The following is a 17585-nucleotide window of genomic DNA, read 5'->3' on the forward strand; positions in this document are numbered from 1 at the left end:
TTTCCAGTCACTGTGACTGCCCTGCTAGGGAGCATATGTTTTTTGTTAGCATAAAAATGAAGGAAACGTTGAAAAGGGCCTACTTGCAGCACAGTCAAACCGAAGAAACGTTGATGCCTGAACATAGTTTTCTATACTTGCTGGTGGGGTAATTTTATGTAGAAGAAAAAATACACAGATGCACGGAATTAAAACTGGACTCTTTGACATGAACCAATAAATAACTCATTTCCGAGTTGTCTGGTGCAGGAAATTCCACCATATCAACTTCTTATAAGCTGTGATGAACAATAGCAGATATGCCTCTTGGTTGCGATTTTGATGTGAAAAGTTCCTTAGCAAGAGTACGATACCACTGATATGAGTTATTTCATAGGATAGGTCAAACGAAGTTGGTGTCCGTAGACTCACAATGGGATCTCCGATGCTGCGGAGGGCCCGGATCTCCTTGGGCCAGATGACGTCGTAGAACTGGACGATGTACGGGTCACGGCTCATCACTTCCATCTTGACAGGGCCGATCCGGAAGTAAGGGTGCGGCACGCTCAGGTAGCAGCGGAGGTCCTTCTCTTCGGTCGCATTCTGAGGTCAAGACGCGAGTGACATAAGCGAAGCGAAATGAACAAATAACCATAGAGCGCCGCTAAAGAAACAGCGCGACATTTATCCGTCAATATGATGCAGCGCATTACAGCTGATTGCACATTTCTTTTTTTCAAAGCTGAGACTATATGTTAAAGGTATAAAAATTTAGAATGCCCAGTGCAGCAGGGCAAAATTCCAGCTTACTTTGATCGAATTTCCGGGCTATTCGAACTGCAGCTCCTCCTCTACGCGACTCTTTAAAGACACTCCTGTCTGCATCAGCTTATTTAGAGCTCAGCATATTTCTAAGAAATTGTTTTCCTTTTGGGTTCGAATTACAAAGCTTCGAATTTGTACTTGCAAGCGTATACTTCACGATCACTGCAACATAAAAGAAGCGTTGTGATCGCCGGCACCGGCTCGGTTACATGGAATCGCAGTATAGCGACTGTTGACCTTTAACCAAACATGAGGGATGTATTCTTACTTCCTTGCTTTTCTGCGGCTCATGTGCTTAAACAAGCGGCCCTTAAAAATTGCCGCTTTTGTTGTCATTTGGCAATTTTTTACGTGAAAGGTGTGATGAACGTATGCTCAGTATCACGCATTCTGCACAGCTATTCTATACAACTCTTTCCGTCGAAAGAGGTTCTCTGTGACTTGGCATCGCGCCAAGCAGCAAAAATCCTGATTGATCGACATGGTCATGAATTTCCACAGAAACTTCAAACAAGCCGGATGTTCAAACCGAAACAAGCCAGAACTTCAAACAAACAAGGCGGTGTTAAAGTCACTATATCACGGCTTCTCTGAAGGCGAAGCATAAACGTCCTCCTAATGTTTACAGACAGAATAGCGTTATTAGCAGCAACAGGGAGGCAGGCGAAAATATGGGGAAGAGCTTAGCTCCTCAGACAGCAAGCTTCTTACCCGGACTTTGTCTCCACGGCAGAGGTCGTTGTATGTCTCTAGGTATCCTTCAGCGTAAGGAACACTGGCGCTGGGCACTTCCCTCTGGCTGACTTCCCTGTAACCTTCTTCGGTGAACGATCGTATGTAGGCAAAGGCAAGTGAAAAGCATGGCATTAGGTCAGGGAGAGGAACAAAGAACTGAGGTAAATCTCCAGTCGGGAAAGAATAGTACGAGACCACTCACCCGTGCTGTAGCGCTGTTCTTCTTGGAGTCGCTGCTGCTCCTCCAGCTAGGCAAGACTGTACATATCAGACTCGAGGTTGGGATTAATGAGTGCGTGCTCTCTTAAACGTGCAATATATTAGTTAGTAAAAGCGCTAAAGCTTTGTGCATATTATGATTCAATACACCTAGATGAAGAGTACTTCTCAGCGAAGTGCTCAGTGAAATGAAGTACTTAAGGGTAGATCTGAATAATGTATGATTTTTTCGACTCAATGCAGAATGGCAATTATTTGATCAGAATTTTTCATTAGTACACGCGCATATTTCGCTATTCACTTGAACACAAGAAACCGATTATTGCAAAGAACGCAGCATTTAAGAAAGCAAAGCGTCTGAAAAGTAAAAAAAAAAAAAAAAGAATTGTTGTGGTTATTTGAGGTTTCGTGCAAATAAATCTTTACACAAGGTAGCCATCATATTTCACGATACGCTGAAAAAACAAATTAATTTTCAGTGTGACAAAAATAACTCGACAAGCCTATGAAAAGGCTTGCTAGTAAGCCTTTTCATATTCAGCTGAATCAGTCTGAGGTACACATGATGGCAAAGTCGCACAACTTACAATGATTGCATTATTTTTGTACTTATAATCTAGGAACCTAAGCTTGGCTTGAGAACTGAGGCTCTCCCTACACTCTTGCTCTGTTCTCGTTCATACCGCATAGCCATCTTCTTCCTCTAGTTTTACCCTGGATACTCTTAATGTATTGTGTGCTGATGTTCTTATAAGGACAGTGTAGTATCCGCTGCTATATTTTTATTTGTTAGCGCGAGTGACTCTATTCGCAAGTTAAGTGAAGTAAACAATTGATTTACGGCATATTACAGTCAGCGATCTGGGGTAGTTCTCCAAATCCGTTCAGTAGCAAATTAAGATACTCATCGCGGTCCAATTAGAGTTCAGGATGTGAATCCAAATCGCCCATTGAAACACGCACACTATAAAATCTTGCTCCGGATCGCCGATTGGAATGCGCAATTATAGTCTCTTGTCGAAAGCTTTATAGTAGAGTTGAGGAGCTTCTAGATAGTACATCAATTAAACAGGACATATACAATGAAATGGATGAAACCCTTAATAATTAAGCAAGACAGTTTATATACTAAAGGAGAGCATAAAGGCGAAAAACCATGACATTTGCCCGCATTAGACCTTTTCCTTACAGCGGCTTCGGTGCTTAAGTTTTTTCATTGCCTCTTGCCTGAGGCTAGTTCTGAGCCCTGCGTGTTGTTGCGAAGCGGACGTACCTGTTCCAAGCTACTGGCGAGATAAGCGTGCACCGTCCTGGGCGTGATGGAAGGGTGCTTTTCGAGGCTGAGCCTCGTGAGCGCCTCCTCGAACCACTTGGTGGCGTGCTCAAAGTCAGACTTGCTGTACAGCAGCTGACCGAAGTAGAGGCAGTCTCGAGCTGTGCATGAGAACGAGAGAGGAAACCTGTTTTGCAAGCACCTCTGCTACACAGCCTGAAATTGTACGCGCACGTACTGTTTAGTTAACTTACTTTATAGGCGAGGTCCCAATGAAGGGTCTCAATACGGTACATTCTTTTTTATAGTAGTTTTATGCAGTGCTTTGATTAAAATAATTAGGCGTATATTTACTTTGTATATGAAGAAAAATGTAACCGCTTTTAACTGAACGCTTTAGGGTGAAGATAGCCGTCAGTTTTACTTTTTTATGTTAAAAATATCACACTGTGTCATTCGATATCGTGAGGATAGAAAAGGAAATACAAGTTCCATTTTTGAGACTACAATTTTTACCTAAAGCGCTGTTGTAATATATACACAAGCGCGGAACATCGTGTTCTCGCATTGGGTACATAGGGATCCAAGTCGCCTTGAGCTGATGGCGACACTGAAAATGATGTTTTACGCTCAAACCGAGCATATCATGTTGCACCGTATTAGTTACCGCACATAGAGTATGCCGTGAGAAATTTTGGCTTCATGTTTACATTATTTCACAGCATATCAGTTTAGGCTTGATCCTTTGAAAACAATGGAAAAAGTCGAAAGGCACAGACAGAAAGCAGAAAGAACACGACATGTGCGATGTCTTGTCCAAGTCAGGTCAGATTAGGAAATGGGGGTACCAGTAAGGTGTGCCGTGGACTTGTGGCCCATGATGACTCCACGGACCATGTCGGTGAGGTTTAGCCGGTACGTCTTCTGAATACGAATCAGCGCTTCTCCGGCGTCCAGCAGGTCACTCTGGCGAGGGAATGTGTCGTTCGACTCCAGCATTAGGCGCTCGATCTCTGCGAGGTGCGAGCATGTAGGAGCACAAGTGACGTTAAGCATGTAGTACGTGTTCATACCCTTCTTACAGATACGCCATAAAATGAAGCCGCAAGCACATCACAATCCGGAAACTGTGAATCAAAGGTGGTTGACTGAAGTAAAAATGGCTTGAATATATCACAGAAGTCAGGCGTGCCTTTTGACTGAGAAGCAACCATGCAAAATAATTTTCCACACACATCTCGTTCTCTTGTTCAAGCGAACCTTTAAGAAGGTGTCTTTGCTTATGTTTCATCACACATGCGCATTTATTCACGATGATGATTGCCGGCAGGAAGTAGGCCGATGAGGACAGCCGTCAAAATTCCTGTCAGTAAATACTTCTCGATCGAACACTAAAGCGTGAAGGCTTATGCACTTTGACAAATAAATTGCGTTCAGAAACAATTTGGGTCACAGTAAAAGGAAACAAACAATCAGACGTCATAGCTGATGCACAGGGGAAGAGCTAACAGCAGTTTAGCTCTCCCTGCCAAATTCATTTTACCTCTAAATGAGCTCAACAACAGCTCATCTATCAATTCACGGTCGGCTCGAGAGGAAGTTAAGGTCTCTAGAGTTCAGTTCGTCCTCAAACGCTACGGTCGCCATCAGGCATTTCCAATGATATGTCCCGAATGTCACGTGAACTTCATTTGGAATGAGATCCACATAATTCAGTAGCTGATATCAATCCAAGAATCACATAGAGTGCACGCCAGAAGCCACGCTAAGTACATTAAAGGGTCAGTGATGCGGGGCTTGAGAGGCAGCCATCTAAGAACTAAAGCTTATTTCGACCTTAGAGCACACACACTCAAATAGCCATTACGTAGAGCAAAAACATACGCCGATATCTGCTATTAGGCAGCCAGCGATATTCAGTGCATCGAAGTCTCGCTTTAGACGGATGTTTTGCGAGCATCAGTTGCCGCTCAAGTCCACTTGATTGACTCGATGATGTTCGAAGCCCACCTACAAACGGCTTTGGTAATGAAGACAGAACAAGAACCTGAGGCCTGCCTCGCACCGTTAGGAGGTCGTAGAGACGAGAGTCGAGACGCCCACTTTATCGATTCACAGACACCACTTCTAAGGCCGTGGCCCGTGCCGTGACACGTACGCGTGTTTCTTCACGGAAATGGGTGGCGTTGTCTGTTTTTCTGCAGTTTGCTTCGTGCGTACCGGCATGTATGTGTTCAAGGCCCTTTCACATCGCTTGCCGCGGGAATACGGCTTACTTGTCTAGAACAGCTTCGGCAGGTGTCGTCTCTTCACAGAAATTAAACAGCGAGTAGCGAAAAAGGGGATAAAGCTTGGAAACTCATGATTTGGTGATTTGACTCTCTGCGTCAAATCGCGTTGCCTTCACTCACTATATTCATGCTTATTTGTCACCAGATAGGTGTGTAGTAGGAAACTGATGAGTTTGGGTACTGTGGCAGAGACCGGTTAGGGGATGCTCATATTGAAGCCCTCGGATATCAGGAAGATGAGAAGATGCTGCCAAAATTTGCACTTTCTATTTGATTCATGGTCTGCCCGATTGCTCTGCACAGCTTGTTTTTATTTAAAGTTCAGGATTTATTGGTTGCAAATCAATGCATCATGTAATATATACACACGATGGTCCCAAAGCAAAATGTCTGCACAGAGACCGTCGAAACATATGAGCGCGAAATATGAAGTACGTCAAGAATCGGAACGCAATGAAACGGAACTTTAAACTAAAATTTTGGAAATGTTATATTGCCAGAAGTTTACTGAAACTGCTTCCGTAGTAAATTTATCGCAGACACAGCTATTTGCTGGATATCAAAAAAAAGCTTTCCTATTCTCTCTGAGTTAGTTTAGCCATTAGCGCGATGCGGCAGCGCTGACATGTCTTGACAGCGCACAATAAATTAAATTTCACATGTACTTAAGAGGGAAAGATGACGAGACCCCCTATGGCTAGCTCCAAATAAAAAGCATGTATACTAAATGCGTACAACATCCGTCTCTGCAAGGCATCTAACAGGCCGCAGGTTTAAACTATTGTGTTTTCCTTATATTTTTTACAACTATAGCTGCGCAAGATAGTTTTCCAGGAGTAAATGCGTCCGCGGGCAACGCCATAACCAAAAGCACTCGCATTCACAAGTTGGCCAGGAGATGGCAATAGTAGTTAGCATTATCATCGTTATCATCATCATCATTAGCTCAAGGACTGGGTGATTTTAGGGTTCCCCGTCTCTGTGATCATGCGCATTAACATCGCGCTAAAAGTTGTTCAGTACAACTGTTACGGGATCAATGAAAGTCATACGAAATAGTGATAACGTTTCTTTCTCTAGAACTATTTTTATTATCAAGATGAGCCCAGCGTTAGCTGTAGTTCGTTTCAATATATAAACTTCTGGTTTATCCAAACTTGCAGGCGTCGATGTCGACAACATAAAATCTATCAAAGGCACCTCTTGTTCCTTGAGTCTTCTTGTTTTGTTTTTTTTCTTTAGTTCGAGAACGAGGTGAAAGCGAAATAAATCAGCAGGTGGAGCAGTCGCAATCAAAAAGAAGACAGAAAAATATGCAATACGCAGAAAAAAACAACAACTAAAGAAGCGCAAAAAACAACAACAGGAGAAAGGTGTACCAGAAGTTGAGCTGCGCTTAATTTCAGAAAATGTTCGGTCCACTACCGAGTACACTACTCTACCGTATGTTCCTGAAGTCGCAGCCCAAAAATATGCCACAACATCCATCGTCTAGGCGCTCTCATCCAGTAGCCTATTCGAATTGAGCGGGTCTCACGTGACCTGCTCAGTTCACAAAGCTCTGCAGATTCTACAACCGGCCTCGAGACCCTACCCCCATCAATGCCTCAGTTCCATAGCATGGATAATAACACTCTCCTTCTAACAAGAAGTGCTCTTGTCCCTCCGTGTGCGGTAACCCTCGTCCGCGGTCTTACTCGCGTACAGGAGGTTGCGCTTCGGAGGATCCGTGTCGAGTTTGCCTTCACTCCTGCCTTCACTAGAACATGGCCTCGATTTCGGCACTACTATCCCCGCCCAGGGTGTCCTGTCTGCCACTCAGAAAAGACGGAGGCAGATATTCACCACTTGTGGGTTTTACCGGCACTAAAGCCAACAAGAATTCGCCACATGGCAGCAGCGCGTCTCTCGTCAAACAAACCATCCTCATGTATTGACTGGACGCACGGGCCTCATCACCGCTCCCACTTAAACTTCATTCGATCGGCTGATCTTCTCTTATTTATTTAACCAATTCCATTTTTCGTTTCTTAACTCCTTTACTTGAGGCAATAAACAACTTTATTAAAAAAAAATTGAAAACTGCGTACGCTAATTGGAATTCTGTTGCACGCGCACACAACGAAAAAAGAAGAAAAAACAGACACCGATGATGAAAAAGACCACATAACACACGATATCGATACCATTTTCTCTTTCTCGGTAGCCCTAATATGTGTAGGTGGAATAAGACGGAGCCTTCTCCTCACCTATCCAGTCGGGCTCCCTGAACTGGTGCACAATCTCGTTCCAGTCAACAGACAGCCGCTTGATGGTGGTGTATGCGTCGATGGGGCTTGCCGTTCGACTCTCGTACTCGACGTCGGTGGAGTGCGTCAGCTGTAGGTCCTGAGAAGCCGTCGTCTGGTAGTACTCGTTCAGGAAACTGCATCCAGCGCGGCGACACACACACAGTCATAGACACACCACGGACGGAGATGCGAAAACCAACACTTCGTTTTGGGGCAAAATGATTAATAGTTAAACAGGCCGAATGCGTCGGGTGCCATTAAGGACACAGTAGACCCCCAGGATCACAACTATGGCGCGAGTCTTCTTTTTTGTGTGTCCACTGCGTGCCCATTGCGTCCACGCTCTCGTCCAGCCCCACTCTGAAGAAAACCAAAGGATGAAGGGGGGTGCTGGCTTCCAGTCCTCACAGGAATTTCGTTAGACAGTCCATAGACTGTTTACAGACCTGTCAATAAGGTATAATATACCTTTACGACTGCGAATTTTCCTTCGACGTTTGTCTATAGACTCTCTATAGACATAGTTAAGATTGTGTACAGCCTACGGGTTGTCTGCAGATTAAAAGAATTTAAAGGCTGTTATAGACTTTATGAGCAGTCTATAAATCGTCTAGCTGCTACTAACTATAGCCTATCGATAGTATATAACTTGCCTATAGACGAAATAACTATAAACTTTAATCTACGGATAATTTGAGCTTATTTATTAACATAACCAATATGTCTAGAGGATGGAATAGAGTCTATAAGAAGTGTATAAGGTCTGTAGACCAATTATGAGAGAAAGACGAATAGCATGGAGCCCCACCCGCGCAGGTAGCCGAGCTTGGTCTCCATGCGATGTAGGAAGTCTCCGACCTTGAATATCAGCCTTCTCTCAAGGGACACCAGGTCGTTCATGTGGGCAACAGAAGAGAAGACGTGCCCCGCTCTGGCCGACTGAAGGCTGAGAAGACACGCCACCCAGAGGGTTGTGAGGGCCGCGAGGAGTAACCGGCTTCGCATCGCCGGGCCGGTATGATCCGCTCGGTAGCCAGAGGAACGCCTGGGTGAACGCAATGCATTTACATTAGCGACCATTCGTCCAGTTTTACCGACCACTTAACGCTCGTCCACAGAGAGACAGCAGGAAGACGGGATTGATTTTCCGAGACTGAGGTTCCACCACATAACCCTTGTTTATTCTCTGGTCTCGCTCTTTAATGGAGCTTCCTAAGAGTGTTTTACGATAGTGTGGAAAACCAGTTTCCTTCCTCTTCGCCGCGACCGACCACCACCACCCCAACGAGCTTCATCAACACCCCCTGCTTCATGGCAGCGCCGGTTGGGAGAGGAGGTAAATACCTCCCCTTGGGGGAAGGAGACCAGTGATGGGTGCGCCGCCAAGACGTCTACGCGGGTTCCCGCTAGAAGACGAGAGGGAGCTTCTGGATCCAGCCGGCAGCGAGAGCGGTCGTCTCCCGCCGCCTCTCCCGGCAAATGCCGGGGGATAGCGGGCACGGAGTACGCTGCGCACACGGGAGGACCCGTCGTGCACGACCGCCCATCTTCTGGTTCCCAACGGCGAAGCGACCGGTAAATACCGCACGCTCTCGCCGCCTCCCGCGGCAAACGCCGTGGTACGGCTTCGTCCGAAGAATGCGGCGCGCAGGGGAGATCCCGGCCGCCATATTCACGGCGCGTTCAAATGTCCGCCGCCGAAATCGCACCCCCATTCCCCAGCCGGTGAGTCAAAAGTCCTTCTTACGTAGCCTTGCCCTTCCAAGGAAAACCTTGTTGATGTATAGCTAGCCGGCATGCTCTGTATTATTTGCAAGTGCAATAAATAGGATTCGAGTATTAACTATGTGTCGTGCCCGTCCTTTGTCCCCTTTGTTCCCCTCCGCGGGTCGCCAGCGAGGACGCCGCACCTGCGGAGTCAGGAGCGGGGCGGAAGACCGTCCTCCTCATATTACCACAATAGGCCGGTTCCTTCGCAATAGGCCCACTCATATGATTGGCTGAGAGGCATGTCAGTCAGAATAAGCGCCTCCCTTTTCTGTTATGGTAGGTCAGACCATGGTGGTATGGCCACAAGCTAATAGCTACCCAAGGAAAAGTTTTTTTGTCGACTTCAGTGTTCGTCTTAGTGCAATGACGTTTTTTTGGATGAAGCCTGCCAGAGCTAGCTGTGGAAAGAAAGTGCCGGCTTGAGAAGCCACGCCGTTTTCTTTACCTCCTCCAGTGCTCGAAATGTATACGTTTACTTTTATTTTTTTCGAATACACTAAAGGCTCTCATAGGCTTTACTTAAGGGGGAAAGGAGCTTCCATCTTGTACCGCACACTCTGACACACTTCACCTCAGGCAACAATGAGCGTATATATAAAAAAAGAGAGGGAGACAGAGAGGAGAGAATAAAAGCTTTGATAATGAATATGGTGTCACAAGCGCACACCACTGATATCCACGGTCAACGGCCTACACGTTAAAGGTCACTGAAAATGAAATAATGAACTGTTGTTATTGTGGCAATGTTTCAATTGGTGTTAAAGCACGAGCCGTCACCTACCGTAGCTAGACTATTGGGCAATCTGTTCTAACCTGAAATAGCAAGAAAGAACGGTGAATATTTAAACTTATTGGTGCAGGCAATCACGACGTTAATCTTGAAATGACGATCCAAATCTGTTTGCATACAGCATGTCGGGCGAAGAAAAGGTTCGCGAAAGTGGACCTTAATATAGCTTGTGCATAAAGGTCAGGCTCGCATTCGGTGGTCTGATATATTAAACGGCGCTTGAAGCTTGTGGCGTTAGACATAAATGAGTAATCGTGAGGAAATATTCCCAAATTGTTTATTTTGACGTGATTCATTGGAATTGGCTTAACCGGCTGGATGAAGAAGCCAAGTGATCGATTCGGATGAGGAAGGCAAGTGATCGATTCCTACTCTAGTCACAATCTCGGAACCCAACGGATCCCAACTTAAGCTTTTAAGCGAGCATTAGAATAATTTGAAAATCTCTTACCTTAGTAGATCTATTTACTTTTGTTATATGTCTCGCGTGCCTTTGGCTAGGCAGGGAAGACGGCAACAACAACGAAAAAAAACAACTCTACAATAAAACAATTGTTTTGTTCCCACAAACGATACACCGCAGCACAGTGTGCGAAAATAGACTCGCGAATTGTTTATAGGTCGACAGCCCAATCTCACAAAAGCCGCATTTCTAGCAGTGACTTGTTGCTACCAATGCCTATTTTGGTCTACATCACACTCTACTCGACCAGCAGCCATTATGCTTTAGAATTCCCAAACGAGGAACAACGCTAGCCTTCCCTTCGCAAGGGCGGAACTCTATCGCCTGGTGCTTGCTTTTGTAATATTCCGCGTTTTGTTCTGTTTTTTCTTTGATATTCTTCACGGCAATAAAAGACCGTACGTACGCCATGCCCGTGCACCCGTCACGGATACCACAAACAATACCGACGCTCTCGCCTCCGATCGCATCACTTGCATGGCTAGGAATGCGGAGGCCTTAGACATAATTCCTTTTCTTCTTCCGCAATCGCCGGTGATAGGCGCTGAATGGCAAAGACATTCAGCGACAGAGCGTGTGGAGGGATGCGACACACGCCGCCAGTGAAAGCTATCCGTGGATGTGACTCGCACACGGAACAAGTCCCAGCGCGCGCTGAATTTCGTTCTGCACGCGGAAGCGGCGCGCATCAAGGAGGCCTGTGCCGCGTCGTCTATAGAGTCCGCTTTGCGTCGTTCAGGTGTTGCCAGTCGGAGATAGTGGGAAGAGAGGAAAAATTATATATATCCCAGTCGGAAAAAAACTACAGAAAATTTTCTGATGTTACGACAGAATTTCTGTGCGGTTTTTGACGGGAAACCTGCCGTGACAACAGAACATTCTGTCGTAACGTCGCAAGTTTCTTTAGTTACAACAGAAAAGTGCTACAGAACTACAGAAAACAGAAATATACTGCAGAAAAACTACAGAACTACAGAAAAGTACTACAGAACTACCGAAAAATCTGATGGTTACGATAGAACTACAGGATATTTTGTCGTATTTTTGACACAGTTCTGTAGTTTTTTCGACTGAGTGGGAAGAAAGGTGAGGCCATTGCCGTAGATTTTGAAGCGATGACTTCACCCTGCTACGCGAAGTCTGGTACCACCATGCGTGCAATGATCACGAGCATGGCACGAGCAGGCGGTAGCTGGCAGCTGACATCACCGAGCACTAACGTTACGCTTGGCAGGAGCTGCCAACCCGGGCCTCTCCTTTAATATGGGAGGGAGATATCTGGGTCAGCCTGCCAGAACCCTAGAATTCACGTTAGCCCTATAGGCCACGCAGTCACGCTCATATACAACTTGGTTAAAGGGAGGTTTATATGTGGGCCGGTAACCTACGTTATCGCGTCGTACTCTTAAAAGCGGAGCTTAAATGTCCACAACTTTTGAAATTGAGCGGGAACAAATCCTACTCGCTTTATACACATGCACTGTTTTCGTTCCAGCTCCACAGAACTAGCACGTGTGAAAAACTCGAGTTAATCGGACAGTGTGCATTTGGCGTCATACAGTTACGTGCAGGTAAAGGGGAATGCGTGGTTTGAAATGGGGGGGGGGGGGGGGGGGGGGGGTTAACTCAAGAGCAAAACGTGCATGCAGAATACAACATACGGAAGAAAAAAGTAGTGACAGCCGCATAACAAAGTTAGTCTGCATCGGAACAAGAATTAAGAGCATGGCATAACAAACATAAAATGTGTGGTAGCTTTAATACTAAGAATTAGTTAAAGCAGTTTTGGAATAGGGTCGGTGTGCTTCCAAATACATTAACCGCATTTAACCACACTCTTCGCTATTACAGCGTTAGTTCTGCTCATGCGCCCTGGTACCCGATGGTCCCCTCTTCCCCTAAGATAATCAGCCAATTCGAGATTTCTCTAATCTAATGTGAAAGTTTGTACACCACCAAAGAGGTGTACAGAGGTAGTTAAGAATCAAGAAACTCCAGATCCATTCAAGGACGCGTCCTTGATACCGAGTTAGAAAAGCTTGCAATATGGTGCACATGATACCTTGTCACCTCGACTACGTCAGAAGAATGAAACAATAAGGTCATTATCCCTCGAAATCGGTGAAATAGAAGGCTTGAACACTACAGGCCAGATAAATTTCTCCCTGTTGCTAACAAGGCGTTCGCTAGGGTAATTAGTAACAGGGTCGGAAAAACATTAGACTATAAATGACCAAGCACAACTGTTTACGAATCAGTGCAAAATTCCTCTGAAATATCAGGGATATTGTTGGAGATGCGTAATTGCGGCTTGGCGAAGGCACACATGATATAATATTTTATCAATTACGCCACATCGGCATAATCGTTTGAAAAAGCGATAAAATGCCTATCGCGAAGCTCTCTTGCAAGGTGACATGATCTCTCTGATCTTATTCACTACGTTTTCCCCAGCTATCTTCATGTGGTTGGAATCGGGAGTACTACGGAAAACAAAAAAATGTAGAAATTCTCAGTGACCTTGACTTCCTGATTATGTGGCCTTGCTCAACAATTCAGAGGATGATTTCCAGCGCTCGCTCGCGTGCTAATTTGCGCCACGATGACTTGCAGCATTGAAGCAGCAGTTTGATAGCCCGCGAAGTATAAGTATAGATCGAGGATGTGGGCGTGATGCATATATATATATATATATATATATATATATATATATATATATATATATATATATATATATATATATATATATATATATATATATATATATCGGCGAATAAGTTACTACGGTCTCGGACCATGAGAAACAGATAATTACTAGGAGCATAAAATTAGGATGACGCGAATTCTAAATTCTGGGACATTGCTGTAAGTTCTCCGCTTTAAAGCTTTTCACACACCATAACCACGCCCTACCCCATCCCCTCCTCCTCCGCAATAATTCATCGGAGGATGAGTTATTCATACCAATCTGTGGCAACATGGTCGGTTTCCCTCTCAGAAACTATAGCACTATGATTGCGCCTTTTTGAGAATCTCTTGGATCGTCCTCTGGGCCAAAACGACTTCCTTAATCGAAAAGCCGCTGAGCTATGCGGAGTGGCTGTAAACGTCCTCTGCCAATTCTCTCATTTCCGGTTCCTCCCTTTTAGGGACGCATTTCCTGAAGTATAATCACACATCCAAATTAGTGGCCTCAAAAGGCCCCACTAGCAGCAGATACCCGCCCGCCTCTCACTCTTGTGTGATGATTTCGACATGACCCGACAGCTACATTTCTCTTATAAGTTACCGGACACCGTTCGTCATAGTCTTGCCGTCTACATAGTGGGTATGCCTGCAATTGACTGCAAATGCATATACGCTATATGAGACGCTTTCTTTTGATCGGCTCATTACATGAAAAAAATAAAAACACAGTTGTATGGCTCCAACATCAGGCTTGTTTACTCTGCATTCTCTCAGAATAGGGCCGAGGTTCCCGTTTATTACAGTTGTCACCTATGTGGTGACTTTTGTTTGGCCCTAAACGAGAGACTTGTGACCTAGAAGTAGGAAATAAAAGGACTCTCACCGGCTCATTCAAACTAATGGCGTCTTTGGTGCTATAGGCAGGTTTATAGTTTTTTTTAAATGGCAATGTAGAGCAGAGGAACGGACTGATGATGGTGACGCCTGTAGTTCGCTTATTTTGTCTCTTCTATCGTATGAAAAAGTTTCGCTTGTAATGGCGTTGTTCTCTTCGTGGTCAGAATTCGGTTCCTTAACGTTTGAGGTCAACTCATATTTGTTCTATGCGACGCTATAACAACGCGATTTTCAGCTGGGACTGCCAAGCCTTGATGGCCCACGGAAAGGCGTCGAAAGTGCGGAGTTTGCCGCGCTGTTTTTGCAACTTGTTTTATAACGTCACGAATGACAAACGTACAGCCGGCGCTAGACGTATGTACAAAACTCAAGCGCTGCGAATCACACAGCAGATAGCAGAACTGTGCACTCCATACTTTCTCGGAATCATTGCCCATATTACTTACGAGTTGCATCACTGCGCCGTGTCGTTTGAGCTGCGGTGCGCCGCACGGGTCGCAACCATTATTCTTCACTTTCCACTGATTGCTTTTCCCTGAAGAATACGAGTCTTCCATACATATGCTCGAGTGATCGAAGCAAACATTACTCACGGCACTGCAGCCTCTGGCTCCGACTTCGCTGTACGGAGTCCCTGCGTACTTTTATGCATTTTTGGTCCACTTGATAGATTTCGCGTCCTTCTTTCAAGTCGTGACGGCTACCCACTCGTTGGAAACGCTGCCTGTTTTGATTGAGACATCGCAGCCAATCAGTTCAGTTCAGTTCAGGCGTTCAGTCGTGTCCGACTCTTCGTGACCCTATGGACCATGTCACGCCACGCTTTCCGGTCTCTCACTATCTTCTTAACATCACATAGCTTCATCTGCAATGCCTCGAGAATGCCATCTAACCATCGCGTTCGCTGCCTACCCCTTCTCCGGCGACCCTCAACCTTTCCCAACATCAAATCTTTCTCCAGCGACTCCTCTCTTCTCATCAGATGACCAAAGTAGCTGAGCAGCCAATAGACCTGGTCTATTGTTAGGGAAAATCGAGATCGACGCTGCGCAGCATCCGACATGAATCAATCTGAGACGATTCGCGTCTCGAACGGGACGCTCGGGACAAAGACAACGCCGACGGTTTGCGGAGTACAATGGCACGTCGGCTGGAAAGAGGAAACAGTTTATAGGGCAGTCGCTTCATCGTCTCCGCAGTCGTCCAGGTAGCTTTGTTGTCGATTGCCACTTCACTGCTTTCGCACACAGTATTGTGGTAAGTGCGTGTCTCAGACTGCGGTAAAGATCGAACGAGAACAATCTGTTGCTTCAGCAGGCTTCAGTTAACTCAGGACTTGATAGAACTGGTAAGGTAGAGGTAACGTTTTCCTTGCTTATGCGTGCAACGCTGCAAATGAAAGAAATTAACCTGACATATGCAGCGGTTAGGGCTAGCAAGCAGCACGGATAAATGACCAAGTGCAATCTCACGTTGTCCGAGGTGGAATAAAAAAAAAAAGAACGGAAATGAGAAACGAAAGTATTGTGCAGAACTGACAACGTGTTTCTTATCTAAGACGACAACAACAACAACAACAAAAAAAAAAAAAAAACAAGCCAAGAAAATAATAATGGTGGAGATTCCTAATGTTTTTTTAACGGCACGATGCGTTAGCGTTAACAATTTCCCTCTGTGGATCCTGTTACGGTTCCTCGCTTGCCTCCAGTGGCGAGTAAAAAAGAGAAATATTAGCATGATGACGTAATCGGCTCGTCGAAAATCGAACTCCACGGCTGGCGCAGTGCCGTTCTTTGCGAACACGCTTGGAGCTTTGTTATCGGCGTGTCCGTAATCGCAACGGCGAGCTATGTTATCTGTCACTGCGGAAATGCGCCTGTGGTGCTAATTTTTTCCCTCCCGACTGTAAATGACATTGCTATTTGGTTAATCCCTAACCTTTAATTAGTTCCTCTATTATCTCGCGCATTTAATTCATGAACGTGCAATTAATGAGCTACAAATTACGTGAGAGGCTACCCGATGTAGATCCTATGTAGATAAAGTCCCTCGTAAACAAAGCCGCACGGACGCCCCAGCGTGGCCTATAAGAGTAGCACAAGTTACTGCTCGCCCTAGAAAGTCGGATTCCATCCCAACCTCCCATATTCAATGAGAAACCCGAGTTAGCAGCGCTTGTCTTGTCATTTAGACTTGTGACGTGACAAATGCTCGTGACTTGTTGCTCACAACGCCGGATATATATATATATATATATATATATATATATATATATATATATATATATATATATATATATATATATAATTGTCACGCTTTGCGACAATATATATATCGAAAGCGACGACTTCTACAATTAAATATCGACCCTCGTGCCAGCGTTCCCCGACACTAATGTTTTCAAAACGGAAGAGCAAAATAATAGCAGTCTGCAGCCTCTCTTTGCCCAAGCCAGCGTACCTACAAGCCGGTTTTGTGTGCGTGATGGCCTCCTATGGAAAAAGAGTTATTCGCCTGTCAGCCAGCGATACCTACTCGTAGTTCCCAAGACGTTGTGCACGGACGTATTGCGTGTCATGCATGATGATCCAACTTCTGGGCATTTGGGATCGGTTCGAACACTCCACCGTGCCCAAGAAAGATTTTACTGGCCCAGAATGCACTCGACGATTGAACAATACGTTGCCAGTTGCGAGCAATGTCAACGCCACAAACGTCCAACTGCAACTCCATCTGGCTTGCTGCACCCTGTGAAGACCCCGACAGCTCCGTTTGATCAAGTAGGAATTGACTTCGTAGGGCCGTTTCCGAAGTCCGTGGATGGAAATCGCTGGATTGTAATCTGTGTGGACTATCTCACACGTTACTGTGAAACCGCCGCTCTTCCATCTGCTACGGCGCATCAGGTGTCGCTTTTCTTGCTGCACTCAGTCATCTTACGACACGGGCCGCCACTAATTGTCATCACTGACCGGGGCCGACTGCTGCAGCTGAGGCTCTAAGGGAGCACTTCAGGTGAGGGTCAAAGGAAGTACCTTTGCAAGACAAACAGAACCACCTTCGCAGGCTGCGAGGTTCGAAACTGGGTTTGGGCCCACTGCGGAGGAGGGGCGCGCAGCGGGGTTTACGGAGCTTCTCCCAAACGCACACCCCTGGAAGAGCCGAGCGCCAGGCCGGGGGACGCTTGTACCCATTTTTACCGGTGGGTGTCCGGCGGTGGGTTTCGAACTAACCACCTCCCGCAGCCGAGACGGGCGCTCTAACTTTCCGACATTCGACGCCATACCATCCCCAGACAAATGGCTTGCTTGACTGAGCGCGTCAACAGAACGCTTATCAACATGCTAGCCATATATGTGGACGC

The 17585-nt window shown here is 45.7% G+C and overlaps 1 protein-coding gene across 2 annotated transcripts in view; it reads right to left on the reverse strand.

Moving 5' to 3' along the window:
• LOC146179629 (prolyl 4-hydroxylase subunit alpha-2-like) overlaps positions 1 to 17585 on the reverse strand; it is a 135708-nt gene that overhangs the window by 19284 nt on the left and 98839 nt on the right. The window contains exons 2-8 of one of the 2 annotated variants that reach the window (XM_084579902.1): positions 8422 to 8658; positions 7572 to 7747; positions 3880 to 4044; positions 3032 to 3192; positions 1742 to 1787; positions 1516 to 1619; positions 412 to 582 (exon numbers count right to left, since the gene is read on the reverse strand). In XM_084579902.1, coding sequence (XP_084436028.1) covers positions 412 to 582; positions 1516 to 1619; positions 1742 to 1787; positions 3032 to 3192; positions 3880 to 4044; positions 7572 to 7747; positions 8422 to 8618 — 1020 coding nt within the window. In that variant the 5' untranslated portion in view covers positions 8619 to 8658. Of the gene's footprint in view, positions 1 to 411; positions 583 to 1515; positions 1623 to 1741; positions 1788 to 3031; positions 3193 to 3879; positions 4045 to 7571; positions 7748 to 8421; positions 8659 to 17585 lie in introns of both variants that reach the window. The other variant, XM_084579901.1, reaches the window with a different exon arrangement.

Source organism: Amblyomma maculatum, chromosome 9 (genome assembly GCF_055883805.1).
Source record: "Amblyomma maculatum isolate TAMU_Amacu chromosome 9, ASM5588380v1, whole genome shotgun sequence".
Classification (NCBI taxonomy): Eukaryota; Metazoa; Arthropoda; class Arachnida; order Ixodida; family Ixodidae; genus Amblyomma; species Amblyomma maculatum.